General features: G+C 40.8%; 1 protein-coding gene across 2 annotated transcripts in view; it reads left to right on the top strand.

Moving 5' to 3' along the window:
- The window catches only part of zmat4a (zinc finger, matrin-type 4a), a gene marked incomplete at both ends in the record, with an annotated part of 131,297 nt that overhangs the window by 32,805 nt on the left and 79,017 nt on the right, over positions 1-19,475 (top strand). For both annotated transcript variants that reach the window (XM_080738367.1, XM_080738366.1), the window contains one exon: positions 15,468-15,557. In XM_080738367.1, coding sequence (XP_080594493.1) covers positions 15,468-15,557 — 90 coding nt within the window. The remainder of the gene's footprint in view (positions 1-15,467; positions 15,558-19,475) is intronic.

Here is a 19,475-nt window from a genome sequence, read left to right as displayed (position 1 = left end):
ACTCCCCCCCCCCCCGTGTATGTGTGTGTGTGTGTGTGTGTGTGTGTGTGTGTGTGTGTGTGTGTGTGTGTGTGTGTGTGTGTGACTTTTACTTATAACTGAGTACATCTACAGTGCAGTATTGATACTTTTAAGATACTTTAAAAAAAACAAGTGTAAAACATTTGAGTACTTTTTCCAACAGCTACTTTCCCCCATAGCCTGGAGGACTCCTGCTAAGTTTGCAGTTGCCTTAGAGCCTATTACTCTATAAATCTATCTGTGATGTCTGATTGTACTAAAACTAGCATGCTTATTAGGCAGTAGTGGGAAAAGTACTCGCATTCTTTACTTAAGTATCATGCAATACTGCAATGTCAGTGGAAGTCTTGTATTCAAAATGTAGGATACTTGAGTACAAGTATAAAAAGTATTTGTATTAAAATGTACCAAAAGCAGAAAGTACGCATTATGCAGAACTTAATGTAACCAAGGTGTTCAAATAAGTGTATTGATTGTAGGCATTTTCCAAAATCTTGTGGTATTTCACTGCTACATATCGTTCTAAATATATGCTTTCTTGTCATTTAGTACAATGAATGTGTTACCGTGTCTCTAGAAATGTGCTCATTATTGGTGAAGATACTAACTGTAATTCTCAAAGACTCGCATTGGTTCATTCAGCACATCGTTTTTGCTCTGTTTCATTTGATATTAAAATGCAACTCGAATTAATCTACTGTGTGGACACTGATCAGATGACAGGAAGAAGCAGCTCATCAATGAATGTACTTTGTGTTGCTTTTGTAAATTGTGTAGGGTACGATATTTTCATGACTTCACACCAAAGCCCATATCATGGTCATAGAGTTAAATCATTGACAACTTGCATACTCGTTCAGTTCATATGTTAATGCAGATGGTATGCAGATGGTGTGACACATCACCTACTACAGCCTACAACGATGCCCAGGGCAACACTGCATATTGTCTATAAATGGCTCACAGTTTAAATAACGTACGGTTTATTTGGACAATCATCTGTAACAGATGAAGTATAATTAAATACGACGTGATTAACGTTTGTTTGACATCCTCATCACAATTACATTGGATGCATCGCGTTGATTAAAGTGAATGGCTGCTATAGTTTTGCTAGTTTTCATCACCTAATCACCTTCCTTTCATAACCTAATCTCTACGTTTAGAATTGAAAGAAAAATAATGTTAATGTTAGTATGAAGCTAATTATAAAGCTTAAATGGATGATGATGTCAACAATGACTTGTGAAAATCAAAGAATGATAACCGATCTACAAGCAATCATACAAACATTTTGTACTTTGATGCCAATACTTTTGTACTTTTACTCAAGTATAGACCTCTCTTTTCTTCTGTTTCATTTATCACAAGCAGGCTGGCCACAGGCACCGGCTCAGTGTGAAGGAATGGTGCTCCCTGCTGGACAAAATATTTCATTACAGCAGTACAGGTCTGGCTCCCAATCATGAGCTCGGTGACCATGTGACATGGACAGCCAATCGGCAAATAGGTCCCCTAGGTCCCCTGAATGTCTCAGGACAATGTAATCTGTTTAAAGAGCTGGTCCTGCTGACCAGCTAAAAATGCAGTGCATAAGTTTGGGTATTATTTGTTTATCTGAGACACAGTTCTGTTTTGTTTGAGCTGCCTGTAGCTGTCTGCTGTTATGGCACTCCAGGAGGAGTTAAGTATAGGGGGTGATTTACCAACCTTGCATGGGTCACACATACCGTATACATGCATGTTGTTCCTCGAAGAGCCAATCGGAGGCATAGTAGAAATCGAGTCTTGTGAGAAATCGGGTACATACTGTAGGCAAAAAGAATAGAAAAAAGACAGACATGCTGAATTAAAATCTTTAGCCACACTTGATCGATCTTTGGACCGTGCATGTGTGACCAAAATGGTCGCACTCATTCACTCATCAGAATGATCAATCTCTTCTCTTGCTCCTCCTACCCTTTCTCCTCTCTGCCTCCTTCCATCCACATATTTTCTCTTCTTCGTCTCTCTGTTTCTCTCTTGCCTGAATATGAGCTGATTCCTCAGAGCAAAGTGTAGACATTCTATTCCATGTATTCAGATTCAGGTCCTAGCCTGGCCTGCTGAATATGTATGAAGATTAAGATAATGTGTGCGTGTGCATGCCTGCGTGTGTGTGCGTGCGTGTGCGCGTGTGTGTGTATTAGAGAGAGAGAAAGAGAGAGAGAGAGAGAGAGAGAGAGAGAGAGAGAGAGAGAGAGAGAGAGAGAGAGAGAGAGAGAGTGAGTAGACTACAGGGGTCTACTACATTCTTGGCTCCTGATGATCTCATCTGCCCTTAAGGATGCCCTCTCTAGGCTGTTGTCAATGATTGTCATGGCCCAGTTTCCATCTATAGTTTCCAACACTCATGTCCGTAGTGATTACCTCCCTATAATCAGACCCTTCTGTGTCACTGAGGGCGAGTGTGTACTGAGGACCTATCAGTGCCAATCTAGTGCTACGTGTGTCTTAGCAACTCAGCTAGAGGAGCTTTGCAGTGTAGAATCAGAATTAGACAGTGTTGGACTGTACACTATATAAGTGCATTTACTTGAGTATTAATGTTTGAGTATCTGTACCTTACTGAGTATTATTTCTATTCTTAGATATTTCACTCCACTACATTTCAAAGACAAATATTGTCTTTGAACTTCCCTAGATTCTCTCTAGAAATGTCCAAAAGACTATACATTGTCTATGATTTATTTAAAAAAATGTATTCTTGGGATGATGGGTAATTTTCTTTTTATATAAATATATTTAGGCTTTTTTGCCTTTATTGAATGTCAAGTGTAGATGGACAGGAATCAGGGGGAGAGAGACAGCGAGAGACATGCAGCAAAGTTTGTCAGGAACGGGACTCGAACTTGAGATGTGCTTTATAGCCTGGTTGGCCAGACCGCTATAAGCCAGCGTTCCGGGCCGAAGACTCATTTTCAATACAACAATGAATTGAAATTAAGAAGAAAACGTAAAAGTACTCCAGTGTAGTTAATTGACCAGGAGTATCTATACTTTGACTCAAGCAATGGGGTTGAGTTAATCCACCCTCTAGAATTAGAGTAGCTCTAATCATCAAGTGAACAGAATGAACGATACAGAATGAATGCTAGTTTTTGAATTTCGGCAAAAATATCAATAACTTTAACACAGTGCATAGTGCTGTTAGAGGAGACACATGGCATTCCAAGACCCTTAATAACATAGCTCAGTAGACAAAGGGACTATGACCATGGCATCTTTGAGAACGCCTGTCAGTTGAGGGCCTTGAAAATGAACCTAATATTTCACCCTATTCAGCAAAGTATGACATACTGACTGAAATAAAAGCATTAATGCATACATTTCGCCTTTCCAGTTGAGTGGAATGTTGAATTTACTCTGGTGCTTTTAATTTCCATTATCTGGAATTGGATTTGTTCATGCTAAATTGTCCAGGCACTTTATTATGTTTGCATTACTGATCCGTATGAATAAAACAACATAAGCACCTGCCTTAGGACATGAGGAAGCAAAGCTCCTGGATCAGTAAGTTATTAATAATCTTACCAATACAAACCATATTAATCTTTATCCATACATCCTTTATTCTAGTGGTCCTCAACCTTTTCTCGACCAGGGCCTACTTAAAAACCTCAAAAGCATTTATTTTAAGGATCTAGCAATCGATTTTGTAACTAAGGTACTAAAGGTAATATACTTTAAGTTACCATTTAGCAGTTTCATGATTAAAAACTCACTTTTCAAGGTTTTAAAGAAACTTTAACTATTAATATTATATCTTAGTTGTTAAGATATAAAATCTTAGTGTTTTGCAAGTTATTTGGGGGCCCAGACTCACGGCCCACAGGTTGAGAACCACTGCTTTATTCTATGATGCTCTTAAATGGCCTCTACTTGACCATTCTGTAAGCCTGTGCTCACCTGCCCCACCGATCATCATTTTAGATGCTCTCCAAAAAAAACATATTGTGTGGGTGTGGAGTGTGTGCTGTTTATTGACAAGCTAATCTCCATTTCCCAAGCCCATATGTTTGACCTTTACCAATATTGATTTTGGAGAAGAGGATTAGGGATGACACCATAGTCCAGTATAGCAGCACTAGGTGCCTTGTGATTCACACTAGAAATACGTTTTTCCTAGTGTGAACATTTTTTTTTTGCCCGATAGACAACAATTGATGCACAATTGGTGGGTTTTGAAATCCAGAGGATATTGAACTTCACTCACGGACAAAAGTCACCTTTAAAGTCAAATATGAACTATAACACTGATATACTTTATGCCTTAACAGCTCATTTTTAAACATACCATGCTGATTCAGCCGAGTGAACACACAAGCAACATGTATAATTCAGTTCTATTACACAACTTAGCTAAACAAAATGCATGCTTATGCAGGAACGACAGACTTGACGCTTTCACACAGGCAAATTTGCAGTGACTGCACTTTCAGAGCAGCATCATTTGTATCAGATGCAGCCCGCTGAGAGCTTAATGGTTTTTTGGATAAAGAAAGCGACTAATTTTCATCGCACCACCTTCATAATTACTTCTCATGTATCATTAGCCAAGCAGTCTATTCCAATGGTCACACTCACCATTACTGGATACCAGGGGCGTCACACTGGGGGGGAAGTGGGACTGAGTTACTAGGGCCCAAGGTGGAGGGGCCTTAATTATTTTATACTTTAGCTATTGAAAAATAGCAGATATATGCGAGCTTGTAGATCTGCTATTTTTGAAAAGTTGTGAAAATGTGTGCAAATCTTTAAGCGAACATTTGTACCTCAAATTTTGCTTCTGGGGGGTCCCTGGAACGAAATATTTTGAGATGGGGGTCCGTGGCCAAATACATATCATTTTGGGGGTCCTTCACATGAAAATATTTGAGCACCACTGACATAGAAACTTAGTTTTTTCAAAAAAACCTTAGAAGGATTTGAAATATTCAGACAAACTTTCACGATTTTTCAAAAATAGCAGATCTACAAGCTCGCAGCGCGGCACTCGGTGCCGCGCTGTGAGCTTGTATATCTGCTATTTTTCAATAGTTAAAGCACAAAATGTGAGTGAATCCTTGTACCCAGGGCCCAGAATGTGGTGCGACACCCCTGCTGGATACTGCTGGTATGTGTGTCAGAGTGATGTCATGTGCAGCATTCATTTGCTGTCTGCTTCACAGGAGTTAATGAGGTGGAAATCTTAGCTCTTTTTATTGCTGGGGAAAAAAATATAATAATAATTAACACATAAATAAAATAAACAAACAAACTACAGAATGAAAATGAGTCATCACTGTTCCTGTAAATTGACAGTTATGCATGGCTGAGAGGTAGTGCTGAAGCAGGCCTTTGGTGTTGTTCAGTGCCGGATGACAACATACAGCAGAGGAAATGTTATTTTGCCTGTTTGTGGAAGGTGCCAATGTGATAATTCCATAAGACAGTGGTAAGGCATTACATTTTGTATGACACGGTTCTATTGTGAAAATAGCAGATCTACATGCTCACGACGCCTTGCGTTGCGAGCATGTAGATTGGCTATTTTCACAATTTCTGCCCAAATAATTGACAATTTGGCCAATGTTTAATTTGACATTTTAGAAGTATAAAAAAATCCTTAAATTGTCACTTTAGAAATCCAGACCCACGGGTTAAGAACCACTGCCATAAGACGTGATAAACAGGGGAATATTATATTCTTTGCTAGGTAGTAATAACAGGCAAAATTAGGGATGGGACGATATGAAAATGTCATATCACGATTATTGGCACAAAATAAATCGCGATTTACAATATTATCGTGATAATCAAAATCCATCATCCTGGGGGGGAACATTTGCCAAAAAATAGCAGATCTACAACTACAAGCTATTTCTATTTTTTGGCAAAGACATTTGATAGAGAGTGAAAAAAGACTGTATCAAGTACATATATTATAAGTACCTTTTACCAATTATAGAGGGTTTAAAGCTGTACTGTGGAAGCTGCTCAACTAGTGGTCAGTAGCGGTATTGCTTTTTTCGGCCGGAGTCGCCGCGGACCACCGGAACGGGGATCCGTGGACCACCGCGGCCGCCGCGAGCACCTCCGCCTCGCCGATACGCATCCGTAGAGCCGTCTCCCGTCATTTTTAGACCAGGATTGAGGGAGTAGCAAGCAAGATTCCTTCACCAATGTAAACACAGTTGCTGAGGGAAGCTACTTCCTTTAGAGACAGCAAGACTCGCTGTGATTGGCCGGTGGTGTATGATCTGCGCTGTGATTGGCCGGTAGTGTATCATGTGGGAGATGACATCATTTTGCCGGGAAATACAGCCCCTGTCACAGCTATGTAGAAAACATATAAAGAAAAGGCTTTTGGGGCTGAAATTAACAGAGTGGGGGTTCTAAATCTTTAGCGATTTAATAGTTAGGACAATTTTAAGATATGTTTTATAAAAAAAGTTACATAGTATAACTTTAAGTGTTACCGGATATGCAGCTCGGCAAATAAAAGGTGAATTGATCCCAGTGTATGACGGAGGACGATATCACGATAAATTAAATCTCCACAATACGATTATCGTGAGTGTTTTTTTATCATGATAAACGATAATATCGCGTATCGTCCCATCCCTAGGCAAAATGTAGGTTATTACTTCTAAACATACAGTCGCAAAAGCATGCCGCCAGTGGCCTCCGGTGTGTGCACAAACTGCACCAGCGAGACACTTCATGTACTGTCGTTCATTTTGAGACATCAGCTTTGGCTAATTAGGAGTTGCTCTCATTGGACAACATAAGGAGTGGGCTATTAATTGACATTTCCCAAAAGATCAGTTGTTAGCAGCACTTTTGGTGAATGCAGTGATATGCCAGAGAAGTGCTTTTTTGACTACTCTCAAACCACAATTAAGCAAGTTGGAGACAAGATTCTGAGGGAGGCAATTGGCTGATGAGATACATAACATTAAAATAATGTGAGATGTAAGGTGCACAACAGTTAGCTCATACAATCCCTTTCATGCCCTTATATGGAGATCCCTGTCTGTGGAACCAGCCACACAGATATGAGCTGTCCATATATGGGCATTCAATATGAAATCCTGTTAGATATGGGCTTAATATTGTTGACATCAGGGATCTCCATATAAGGGCATAAAAGGGATTCTGTTAGTGTGGCTCCCCTGACATCACAGTGATGTCAGAGCGTGATGTCAGACCGTCAAACCCATAGAGTGTGGTACCCCTTAGAGTTTATTGCGACCGTCAGGGAGCAGTTTACTACCAGTAAGACTCCCTAATCGGGAGATAAGCGACCGTTGGTCGCTTATCTCCACAAATAGGCCAAAAGTTTGTTTTACCAATTATTACACTCTATGTGAACATTTACATCAACAAATCCCAAGTACTATGCAGAACGACCCATTTCAAGTTTTTAATGTACAACAATATTTAGAAAATAGGTCTACAAGCTGACAGTCCTCGTCCCTTATATTCCCATAGGTTATATGGAGATCTCAGTGTTTGTCAGTCCTTGTTCATTTATGCCCATATATGGACATCTCTATATCTACTGTAACAGTCCTTGTCCCTTTATGCCCATATATGGAGATCTCTTAACTGTAAGTCCTTGTCCCTTTTATGCCCATATATGGATATTCCTGATGTCATCAGTATATGAACATATATGGGCTTTCTGATATGCCCATATATGGAGATCTCTTAACTGTAAGCCCTTGTCCCTTTTATGCCCATATATGGATATCCCTGATGTCATCCGTATATGCCCATATATGGGCTTTCTAATATGCCCATATATGGAGATCTCTGTATCTCCATATATGGGTATAAAAGGATACTTCAGGTCTGACATCAGGTTTGTTTATATTGGGTTGCTAGGTTTGACATCACAAACTCTATGGGCCATCTGACCTAGAAATCTATATTTGGGCATAGATGACTCATCGTGACCTCATCACACGTCGACCGCACGTGTGACGTGCGGGACCGCACGTGTGACCGACGGACGGCCGGTGGAGGTTTTCATACTAAACTGCGACCTTACGGTCGCAATGAAAACCTCCACCGGCCGTCCGTCGGTCGGTCACACGTCACACGTCACACCTTTGCCCTGCTCATATCTCCGCATCAGTATATAGGGCTTGTTTGTTTATTGTATGACATCACGCCACATCATCAGCTGTGGACTCTGTGATGTCATCGTATCGCATCAGTATATAGGGCTTGTTTGTTTATTGTATGACATCACGCCACATCATCAGCTGTGGACTCTGTGATGTCATCGTATCTCCATATATGGCCATCTCCGTATATGGAGATATAAGTCGTCCATGCCCAAGTATGGGCTGGTGAGGTCAGACTTTGTGTGATGCGTAGGTTATCTCCATATATGGAGATTCAACATTCCAGGCAATGCTCTCTTCCCTGGTGAGAATTGCCCCTTTATATAGGGCTTGTTTGTGTATTGTATGACATCACGCCACATCATCAGCTGTGGACTCTGTGATGTCATCGTATCTCCATATATGGCCATCTCCGTATATGGAGATATAAGTCGTCCATGCCCAAGTATGGGCTGGTGAGGTCAGACTTTGTGTGATGCGTAGGTTATCTCCATATATGGAGATTCAACATTCCAGGTGTAACTATGGCTACCCGTATGACGTGAGAGGTGGAGGTTGTGATATTTGTGGAGATAAGCGACCAACGGTCGCTTATCTCCCGGGAGTCTTACTGGTATTATCATGATTGATTATGTGACGTTTATAACAGTAGTAGATATATTATCATGATTGATTATGAGTGACTTTAGTAACAGTAGATTATGCTGTATCATACATTACAGATTACATGTAACTGAGTCAAGATGCCTTTCCTAGGTCTGAGAGATATTGTTTATGTTACAGCCTGTCCTTGCAATGCCAGTATAACTAGAAAAAGAACGTAGGTAGACAAAGCACATATTCAGTAAAAAGTTTATATAAAACCCTAAAATATGCTACCTAACTTATATGTATGGTCATTGGTCATTGAGGATAGGCAAGTGCTACGCTAAGTGTTATGGGCTAAGGTGCAGTGGTGTGTTCTAGACTTTTTTTGAGGGCATACTATAATCTATGATCCACGGCTATTCGTGTGGCCAGGGCATACGCCAGTGCATAATGCCTATCAGATACACTACTTTGAAAGGTTCACCAGGGCAGACGCTTTTACAAAAAAATGTCTTCACAGCATACGCCGTATACCTGCATTACAGGTAGAACACAGCACCGCTTAGGTAGAGTCTGAAGAGGTGAGTCTTCAGACCACCGTGGAAGCTTGGATGTGAGTCTTTTGTTCTAAGTGCGACATGGAGGGAGTTTATTCCACAGTTTGGGGGCCTGGAGGGTGAATTGTCTAGGACGAGTGGATTTTTGTCCTGGGGTTTTTAGCGAGGGTTCTGTCAGCATTCCTGTGTTAGCTGATCTGAGTGAATGGGTGGGAGTTGCAGAGGTCGATCAGTGTGTATATCTGCCTGTCCGTCAGTGAACAGCTAGCCTCCAACACTGATCGGTGTGAAATTTTGCACGCAGATCCTCAAGGAACCGAATGTTTCAAAATCGGCCTGATGTTGGTGCTAATACTGGTTGTTAAATCACTTTCCATTCGGATTGGCTAGGATTGGCTTTGTAAATTTGCGGGACGGGCCTGTTTTGCACAAATTGCCACAAATCATGAACGCAGCATTTTTGAGCGGTGGCAGCCATATTATGGCGCTATAACAGGTTGCTTAACGCTTTAGCCTATAACTCTTAAAGGACCAGGTCACCTCTGGGACAACCAGATCTTATTTTATTGTTGTGTGGGACACGATCAACACAATCCTGAATTATCTTTTGTGTTCAATCTGTGTTTTTAGATATGTTAGTATTTCAGCATGCTACAACTGGTCATATGATGCATTTTGCATCATATGACCAGTTGTAGCATGCTGAAATCGGCTGAAATATTAAAATATCTAAAAACACAGATTGAACACAAAAAATAACTCAGGATTGTGTTGATTGTGTCCCACACAACAATAAAATAAGATCTGGTTGTCCCAGAGGTGACCTGGTCCTTTAAACGTAGAACGTACATCAACATTTTCCACCCAACTTCCTTGGATCTTGATGCAACTCAACATAATACATCCTGTCAGATTTTTCATTCCATTCCAATTGTTTATGACTGACTTCCACAGAATGATGAACTCTTTATTGATTCTGTCAATCTTTACTAAGGTGCCTGAAGAGTGATGACCATACAAACTCAAATCCACAAAGGCTTTTCAAGCTGTGGAGAATAGAAATGAGATATAATATGAGGCCGTCAAAAACAGAAAATGAGGGGTGAAAGGGTACCTGAGTGAGCATAGCAGGGGGTCTTCTGCAAACTGCCAGCTGATTCCCAATTAATTTCGCCTATGGCTGTATATATTTCCAACAGTGCTTTACAATGCCACTAGTGTTCAAACAATGTATCCAAGAAGCTAATCATGCTTTGAGAAAAGAAAAGGGTACAGTTATGATTCCTGAGCAGGAATACATTTTGCTGCTCAGATGAGTGGCCTGGAGGATCAAACCGGGGCGGTCGCTCCACCTACTGAGCCACTGCTGCTTCCTTCATTACTATTTAGTTTAACCTAACATGATCACTGGTTTAGAAAATCTATTTTTCACATCCACTGACAATGAATCAGAGGTCCACTGATGCTGCAACTCATTTCTGCAGTATTGCAGTGGATGTTGAGGTAGGCCTAAGACAAGTCGGGAACTGAAAAGATCATATCTTATAATGCCAATGGGGCCAATTCTCTTTGATATCTGTGGGTTTTGTTCACAGTGGATAGGGTTCGTTGCGATTGTTGGCAGTTTGTTTATCGATGCAAGTTTCACAACTGACCGTATGACCTAGTTTTGTGACATAGTGCCCATCCCATTCTCTATTGATCTCCGAGGCTCAATAATACTCTTGGCTGCTGCCAAGCTGGATTTGGCTCTCAGAGATCCGCCTACGAGGGTATTTAACTTTAAAACAATTCTGGGGCCATTTTAACGTCTTCTCTGGCTTCTGTGTGCAGTTTTTAAATTGCTTAATTAAATATTTATATGTTTGATATTGATTTGTAAAGTGATGTTCATCGTTCAATTACAATATTAATTACAAATTACAAATAACAAAGCTTACGACGGAACATAGCTTGACCTGAAAAGTAGAATGGAAAGGTGTGTCGAGAATCCAACTGAGACAAAATGCAGTGTTGAGAAAATAATCTCAGTAGGTACAAGTTAACACACATTGTTTTGATGGATACTGTCCCAAACTGAGCTCAGCATGAATGCGTCCAAACACAGTCACATCAATTAGGCCTGCTGTTTCTAATTTACTATGCAGGCCAGTATACAGATGAAATAACGACAATATTGCACTGCAACAATGTTGTTTACAACTGTTCATTATGAATTAATTATTCATTCTTGAAACCTTACGGCATGGCTACTCAGAGGAAAATTGTCTAGAAGTCAGGAGATAATCTCACAGACTGCTGGACCGATCAGCAGTGTGGTTATTTTTTACCAATATTATCCAAAGCTTAAAGCACACAGGTTAATGAGGTAGCCTAATCGTAAAGTACAAAATATTCTAGAACTTAAAGGAGTAGTTCACCCCCAAAATGACTTTTTTTTTCCTATTGATTAGTCACGCCATGGAGACTTGAGTTCAATAATATTTTTAGTTTTTTGTTGCATTCCTAAGACAAAAATGTGATAACAATAAATGTACCCCCATTGATTCCAGATGGGGACCCAAATCGATTCGGGTCCCCATCCGGAATCAATGGGGGTAAATTTACTCGAATCAAATTTTTATCTTAGGAAGGCGACAAAAAAATTAAAATATATTATTGAACTTTAGTCTCCATGGCGTGACTAATCAATAGAAAAAAGAAATCATTTTGGGGGTGAACTACTCCTTTAAATATCGTTGGTGTCGGGTAGAAACCTTGTCCAAAACCGTTTTGTACAGTATTTATCATTTTAAAAATCATTAAAAATACCGCGCTGCGTGGCGTTGTGCTTGTAGATCTGCTATTTTCACTAGTTTTGTGCGACAGTCTTGTATGATGTAGCAGGGCTTTACTTTGAAACTTGGAGATACAGGGTTTCTGCCCGACAGTGACGATATGCAAAAATATAATATTATGCCAGAGACATTTCATAGTTCTAAAACCAAGAGCCACATGCATGTCAGATCCTGATATTAATCCTTTTCCATACTTAAAGGAGCACTTTAACTACTCATTATAAGATAAAACAAACTCTTCTCGTGTCTCATTGGTGGGCTGACAGTTCAGAAGAGATTCCAAGATAATAGTAACTGAACTAGAAGCCAAATTTGTAATCTTGTAATTATCAGACAGCCTACCGATGGATGATGTCATTGGTTACTGAACTTTCCCTAGTCTCCTCTTAACTCTGGCACTTTCCCTAGTCTCCTCTTAACTCTGGCAGTTAATGTGTTAAGGAAGTAGAATAAGGAAGTGTTGCCACCCAGCCACCTGGCATCGCATGCACACTACAGCGTTTTCAATCACTTTTCTGTCTCTTTCTGCGTACAAATTGTTTAACGCACAACACGACAATTTGCGGTTTTATATTCAAGCTCTCTAATGGAGAAAAGTAAATTGCATCTCACTTTCATCCACTGATTCAGAACTATTGTCCAGTGTTGGTTCATAAAGTACTTTACTGAAAAGGTCTTCGGTATCAGTATTGGCAGTAACAAATGGTATTGGTGCATCACTAATGCAGACTGACAGTGTTCTCAGGAGCCATCCATTCAGCTGACAGCTGGTGTTGCAACACCTCACATGAATCCTTTACGAAACACCTCGGTGTGCCACCTCAAGCAACACATCATCGGTAATTGCATTGAAATGACTTTGAGGGAAATGCAGCATGCGTGTGTACAACTATGAGGAACATTTACCAACTACGAGGAACATTTACCAATAGATACTGAGTGACCCATTTTTGCACGAGACTTTCTCATTCAACCTGTCTCTTTTTCCTTTTCTGTTACTCTAATGACTAAAAGTCGTTGCTTTTTCCTGGATTACATTTAGTTTGCTGTATGAGAGATTAATTCCTTAGAACTTGCCTATCAGAAAACAGGGCATAGAATGCTGAATAAAATGTTTAGCCCTCAGTGTGCTTGTTCTCAAAAAGTGACGATGGAAATCAATGAGGCTATTGACGCTGTTTTTACTATGTGATTGTACGGTACTTTAGGCAACACTTTGAACCGGCTCTTTACATAGTGCTAGTTTTTATTGTCCTCAGCTCTGAATGTTTGACACAAGTTTGTGTGAATGATTGAATGAATACTTTATGAACACGTGTGTTAACAGTAGAGGTACGTTGTACAGACAAAGGGATAACACAAAAAGTCCCAGGTTGGTTCCATTGTGGTCCATTAGTTGCTGATTGGATCCTGCGTTCATGATATACAGTGTTTTGTTTTAATAAATAGGCCTCTCCCACTAATTTTGCAAACCAATTTCATTGACACATCACCCCTGAGATCTGTAAGTAATTCGGAGTGATTGATCATGTTTTTTGCAACAAAAGGTCACTTTGTAGTGCCCCCTATTGGTAAAAGTGGAATTGCTTTTGGCTCTGCATTGATTCCACCAACCTGTATGTGATCTAAGTTTGGGGTTGATTGTTGTTTGATAAAAAAAAAAAAGAAAAAAGGAAATGGTGCATTTACATATAGCGCTTTTTATCCAAAGCACTTTACATAGATTTGTGTAGGCTTTCTGTAGTATTGTAGAAAAACAAGATATAAATGTTATAGTTTTAAAAGTTTTTTTTCAAGTTCTGCCCCCTGGTACTAGTAGAGCAAGAACACTCTAGCTCACACCAGTGACCCCAGTGTTGGCTCTATAAGGGGCAGTCCAAGCCCATGATGTTTGATCAGCTCAGTGATGTGGTGGTAATGTAGTATTGATTTTTTTTCATGCCTGACTATGTCAAGCGTGCACGTTGCTGTGTTACAGCATCATGCGTTGCGTACAAAAAGTGAGGGCCATAGACACCCAGTTCTAGTCTGGTTTATTTGCATTCCCCCAATCAGTGGTGTTCACCATTTCAGCTTTACTGCCCGTTGCCCAAGCAGAAACAGACGGACTGTCCTATGTCCCTGGGGAAAGTATTTAGCCCACTCAACTGTAAATCTATTGTATGCAGGGGTATCATTACCCATAGGCAAGCATCAACAGAGTACATGCCATCTGAACAGATGTTTTATAAGTAGTAGTATATATTTTTTGTCCCAGTTTGAATTAAAAATCAAGAGGTTGTGCACATAAATGCTGGTTGTTACTCTTCTAGTCAAAACTTCAACGACAGTAACTAATGACAGTATTTGGCATAGATGGAATTAGAAATGTGAGAGGCCCACTTGAGTATGTCTCTTTTAGCCTTATTCTATCCTGTTTGTATAAAAGAAATACTGTTTATTAAAAGAATACTTCTGCCTGAGGATGGCAAAATGAAAAACAAGACAGGCAAGAACAATATCCTCTGCACATGTTTCTTCTTCTTTGACCTGTCAGGAATGTGTTTACACTATGCCTATCTCTCTCATGTCCTCGAGAACCTCAGAGCTGTCTGTCTGTCTGTCTGTCTGACTGACAGAAAGACAGACAGACGGACGGACAGACAGACAGATAGATAGACAGACAGACAGACAGACAGGAGGCTGGGTGGGCATTAGTCTACACGGCACCATACCTTTGAGAGATCTTGTAAACAGCAAAAACATCTCACTGTGCTCCTTTTCTGGCAAGATACAAAATATCAATAGAGCTCACCTCACTATTGTTCAGCCCTGTCTTTGAATGTCACATCTCTACATCTGTACATCCCACCTTTCTAGCAATCCGGCTTCATTGTCAAAACGAGACCTGGAAACGTTCAGACTCAGAGCTTATGCAGTCAAGCGGAAATCATTGCGAGATAAACTTAATGAGGAATTGACTGACGCACTCCTCCCAGAATCCCTTGCTTCTTCAGCCATGACTGTTAGAGTTGGGGGGGGGGGTTAGATAACTAATTATCAATTGAGACTAGAGTCAGGCATATACTGTGCGCAGTATATTTGCCAGTTTTCCTTATTTGATAGCTCAGTTATTAGTTTTCTCTTGGATTTTACATTAAATGAATACTTCAGTGTCTCACAGTACGTACTGTATGGCTGATTTATGTATACTTTCTGTTGGAATCTGTGACCTTCTAGTTATGGGGGCAACCTATTACTGTGCTAGCCTGATGTTCAATGTTAATATGTCCTTCCTTGCTAATAATCTTCTTCCTTTGCCCTTCCAGAGTCGGAAACATGCCAATAAAGTACGACTGTATTACATGCTACATCCTGTGGATGGAGGCTGTCCTGCCAAGAAACTCAGAACAGAAAATGTGAGTAGCCGTAAACAGAGGTATGAATTATACATTCTGCCTTCCATGCTACATGTTTGTTTTCACACAAGGTAATTAGTCTCTGGGAAGCAGGCACAAAGACAGTATAGTTACGCTCACAGCTCTCACGGAAAGCTGGAAGAGCCCTCTCAGTTAATGGATTTTCCTATATTGATTCCACCCCACCCAGTGTCTCCGTGCCCCTGTCAGAATAGTGACTAGATAAATAGCAGTGCCACTATTTCTAGTCAAATGAACAATGTGACAGCGTGACAGAGAAAGCGAACAACAGCACTGGGGCATCGAGGCAGCCTTCCATCAGGGGAAAAGGAACACGCTGTAATGTATACAACACAATCCTCAGCTCTCTCTGCATGTAAATTGCAACTACATGGCATGTTTGACAGACGCAATTATGTGGCCTGTCAGTCGCTGGTCGATAAGTGTTGGGATGGTGATGTGTGTGTTATCCTTGCTCTATGGAGGAGGTCAGCGGTGCGTAACCTAACGTAACATAGAAGAAGCACGCATGAGCTTCTTTCCTTGTCTCCCATGGAAGATAGTATGATACACTTAACAAAAACATGTGTTTATGTCCGTTACACCCTGATTTGTCTGCATCCTGGTAGGGAGTGCGTTGTTGATATTTCATGGTAAATATTTTAAAAAAGGCATGCGCATCTCAATAACAAATTGGGTGCTGGAGTTTGTCACGTCACAGAATAACGTGTTATGAACCACCCAACCTAATTTGAACACTGCCCTCGTGGTGTCAAATAGAAGAATTACCTGAAACCAGGGGTCATCACACATTCTGTATTTGAATGCACTTTTGTAGGGTGCGGGACGTGGGGTGCACTGGGGTCGTATGATAGATGCACACATTGTGGGCTATATTACACATCTGGACATCTGTTATACAACATTGACATAGTTTTGTAAGGGGGACTATGGCTATTTAACCCCCTGGGTCCGCCGGGTGCGTCCAGCGTTGCGTCAACGTCAACGCTGGGAACGCTGCCGTTTTAATTAATGAAGGGTGCTTCACTGCGACATCAACATCAACGTCGGACACTCAAATTCGCCCCGGTTCATGTTTTGACGCCGTCTGACGCTGGCACGACGCCGCCTTTTTGGTGGAGCCCTAGCCTTATTTGATTATTTATGGTGACTGTATGTAGCCAAACAAAAGCCAGAGGAAGATCCCTGTTGCTCAAAACAAAAAAAACAAATGACAACAGAGGTGTCACCAAAAAGACTGCTAAAATGTATGTTACTTAATTGATTGACTATTACTTAATTGATTAACTAATTTATCATTTGAACAATAACAAATGAAAAGTAAATAAAGAAGTTATTTTCTACTGCCATGATTGGGAGCTGGCATGGTGACAGTAGTGAGAAGTGGAGAGATTCTGTAGCAGAGGGAATTGAGCTGTAGTGGTACAGTGTGGAACTGTGGATTGTACTGTGAGGGGACTCCAGTCTCAGCTGTGATTACGGTGAGTTTACCTTTTTATCAATCCCCAAATCTCTCCACTTCACCACCCGATAAGGACTCATCAAGGGACACCCCCATTTCTCTTTCTGTGTGGCAGCTCCACTTTCTCCCTCAGCGCCCCTGGTCTCGTCTTTACTCTTGCTCAGTTATCATCTTTGTAGCTCTGCCTTTTCTCTCTTTCTCAGCACATTTTCCCTCCAAACAACTACCCTCCTCTCGCTTTTTAATCTCCTCTCCTCTCCTCTCCCATGTAGGTTTCATGTTAACGGCTCATTATGAGAAGATCCAAAGAGAAGGTGATTAGTGTTGATCACATGGACAGCCTGCAGAACTCAGCATGTCGATTGTCAGGGTTAGGTTAATGAGAAAAAAGGGGAGTTGTTTACAATGAACCACTTTCAAGGTTCAAGGCTCTTTATTGTTGCTTCTTGTGTAGAGGAGTAAAAATGTATTTTCTGTCGTACTGTCTGAACCTGGATCACAAAATATATGCACTATAAATGCTTGTGTGTCTCACTCTCATCAAGAGTTCACTGACTTGCTCATTCCAATGATTTGCTTTCTAATTCAGTTTATGGATTTTTTTTTAATGTAGCAATAAAATACAATAGGTCTATGTCTAAAACACTGGCTCACTGTTTAATTATTGGGAACTAAAGAAATATTAATTAAAGAAATTAAGACATGTTGACAATGCCTCTGAACATAGGCTTGCATGCAGTTTTGCACATAGCCAGGCTTAGACTTGTCATTCAGGATGAGAAAACATAGTAGCTCTTTTGAGGATAAGTGGAACCGAGGGGGAGAATATCTACCCAGTATCCACTACAGGGAATTACTTGATATATAGGCTGGCTACAGAGAAAATTTTCAGCTGACACATATGCACAAGAGAAACAAAAGACAAGCGTTTGTTACCGCTGCCAATTAGTGCTGCTGATTGCCTATGGTCAAATAAGGGGCAAATGTGCATTCAGGGTCGACAACGAGCCATCATTAACCTGCTAATGTTTCATAGTGATAGCATAGATAGCTGACTGTCGTGACTGACTAGCAATTAAATGTGCCCAGTGTTGAAAAGTAAACGCATCCATTACTACTCGGTCGGCTCTGAAAAGTGGAGCAACACAATAGTTGTGCAACAAGGTAGTACTAGCATGCGCGCAGGGGGTAGGGGGGGACGGGGGGGATTAACACCTCCACTTTTTTTGGGTGGGGGGGATATCCCCTCCAGTGTTCAGGTCCAAGAAAAAGCCGCAAATATGATCGATTATACTGTACACACTGAGTAGTTCTCATTTCAAGGCGTATTACTGCCCTCTAGAGGCACAGTCCCACCAGTGCAGTCACAGTGCAGTCGGCAGCTCAGCTCAGCTGTTCTGAATGAGTTTAATTAATGCAACGCGATAGTGACAAGCAGGGTTAGCAGGCAGGCAGTGGCAGAAGGAGACCGTCATTGCAGGTGCTGGACCTGCTGCTGGTGTGTGTAGGCTAGTCTCACATCATTCTCAGTCAAAATGAAACGGTCAAAAAAACAAAAAACGATAACGTCGTTCTTTAAAGCAAGCAACAATGTAAGTACCTTTGAACAGATGCATAATGGAAATGCAATTTCGTTTGTCAACACATTTTATGTTACGTTTCCTCTTGTTACTGTGGTTCAATAAAAAGATCTAATATAGACTTAATGAATTCATGTGTATTTCATTTTAAAAATGCCTTGAAATCTGCGTAAAACAACTGTGTAATTCAGCTCAAGTGGAGGGGATATGTCCCCCCCTCCTTGGGGCAAAAGTGGGGGGGATATCACCAAAAGTGGGGGGGATACCCCAAAATTTTTCGCGCGCGCTATGCGCGCGCACATACCTCCCAGATGTGTCCCCTTCACTTTTAAAATGCCTCCTGCGCCCCTGAGTACTAGTATTATTCCAGACAGTGGTCTATGAAAGACGTTTTAACAACTTCACTTTGGAGAGCTTTGTCTCTCCGTCTCCATCTCTCCTCGCCTCCGGTGCGCCTGCGAACGGAAAGTGTGTGTGTGTGTGTCACTGTGGGTAGAAGGGGGAGGTGGAAGGGGGGAGCATGATAAGCAGAGGCTGCGCTGCAGCCTGATATCTCTCTCTCCGTACGACGGTGTTCTACCGAGAGAATCACCTCGGATCAGCGAATGGGGCGGGACATTCTGTACATGCATTAAATGCATCAAATATCTTAACGCGATTAATCCCAAAAATTAATTACTGCTGTTAAAGCGATAATTTTGACAGCTATTATATATATATATATATATATTAGGGCTGTCAGTCGATTAAAAATTTTAATCCCATTAATCGCATGATTGTCCATAGTTAATCGCACGATTAATCGCAATTAATCGCATATTTTGTATTTGTTCTAAATCTACCTAAAACTGATAT

This window comes from Nannobrachium achirus, assembly GCF_963921795.1.
Source record: "Nannobrachium achirus genome assembly, chromosome: 12".
Taxonomy (NCBI): Eukaryota; Metazoa; Chordata; class Actinopteri; order Myctophiformes; family Myctophidae; genus Nannobrachium; species Nannobrachium achirus.
This window is presented reverse-complemented; position numbering and strand designations above follow the sequence as displayed.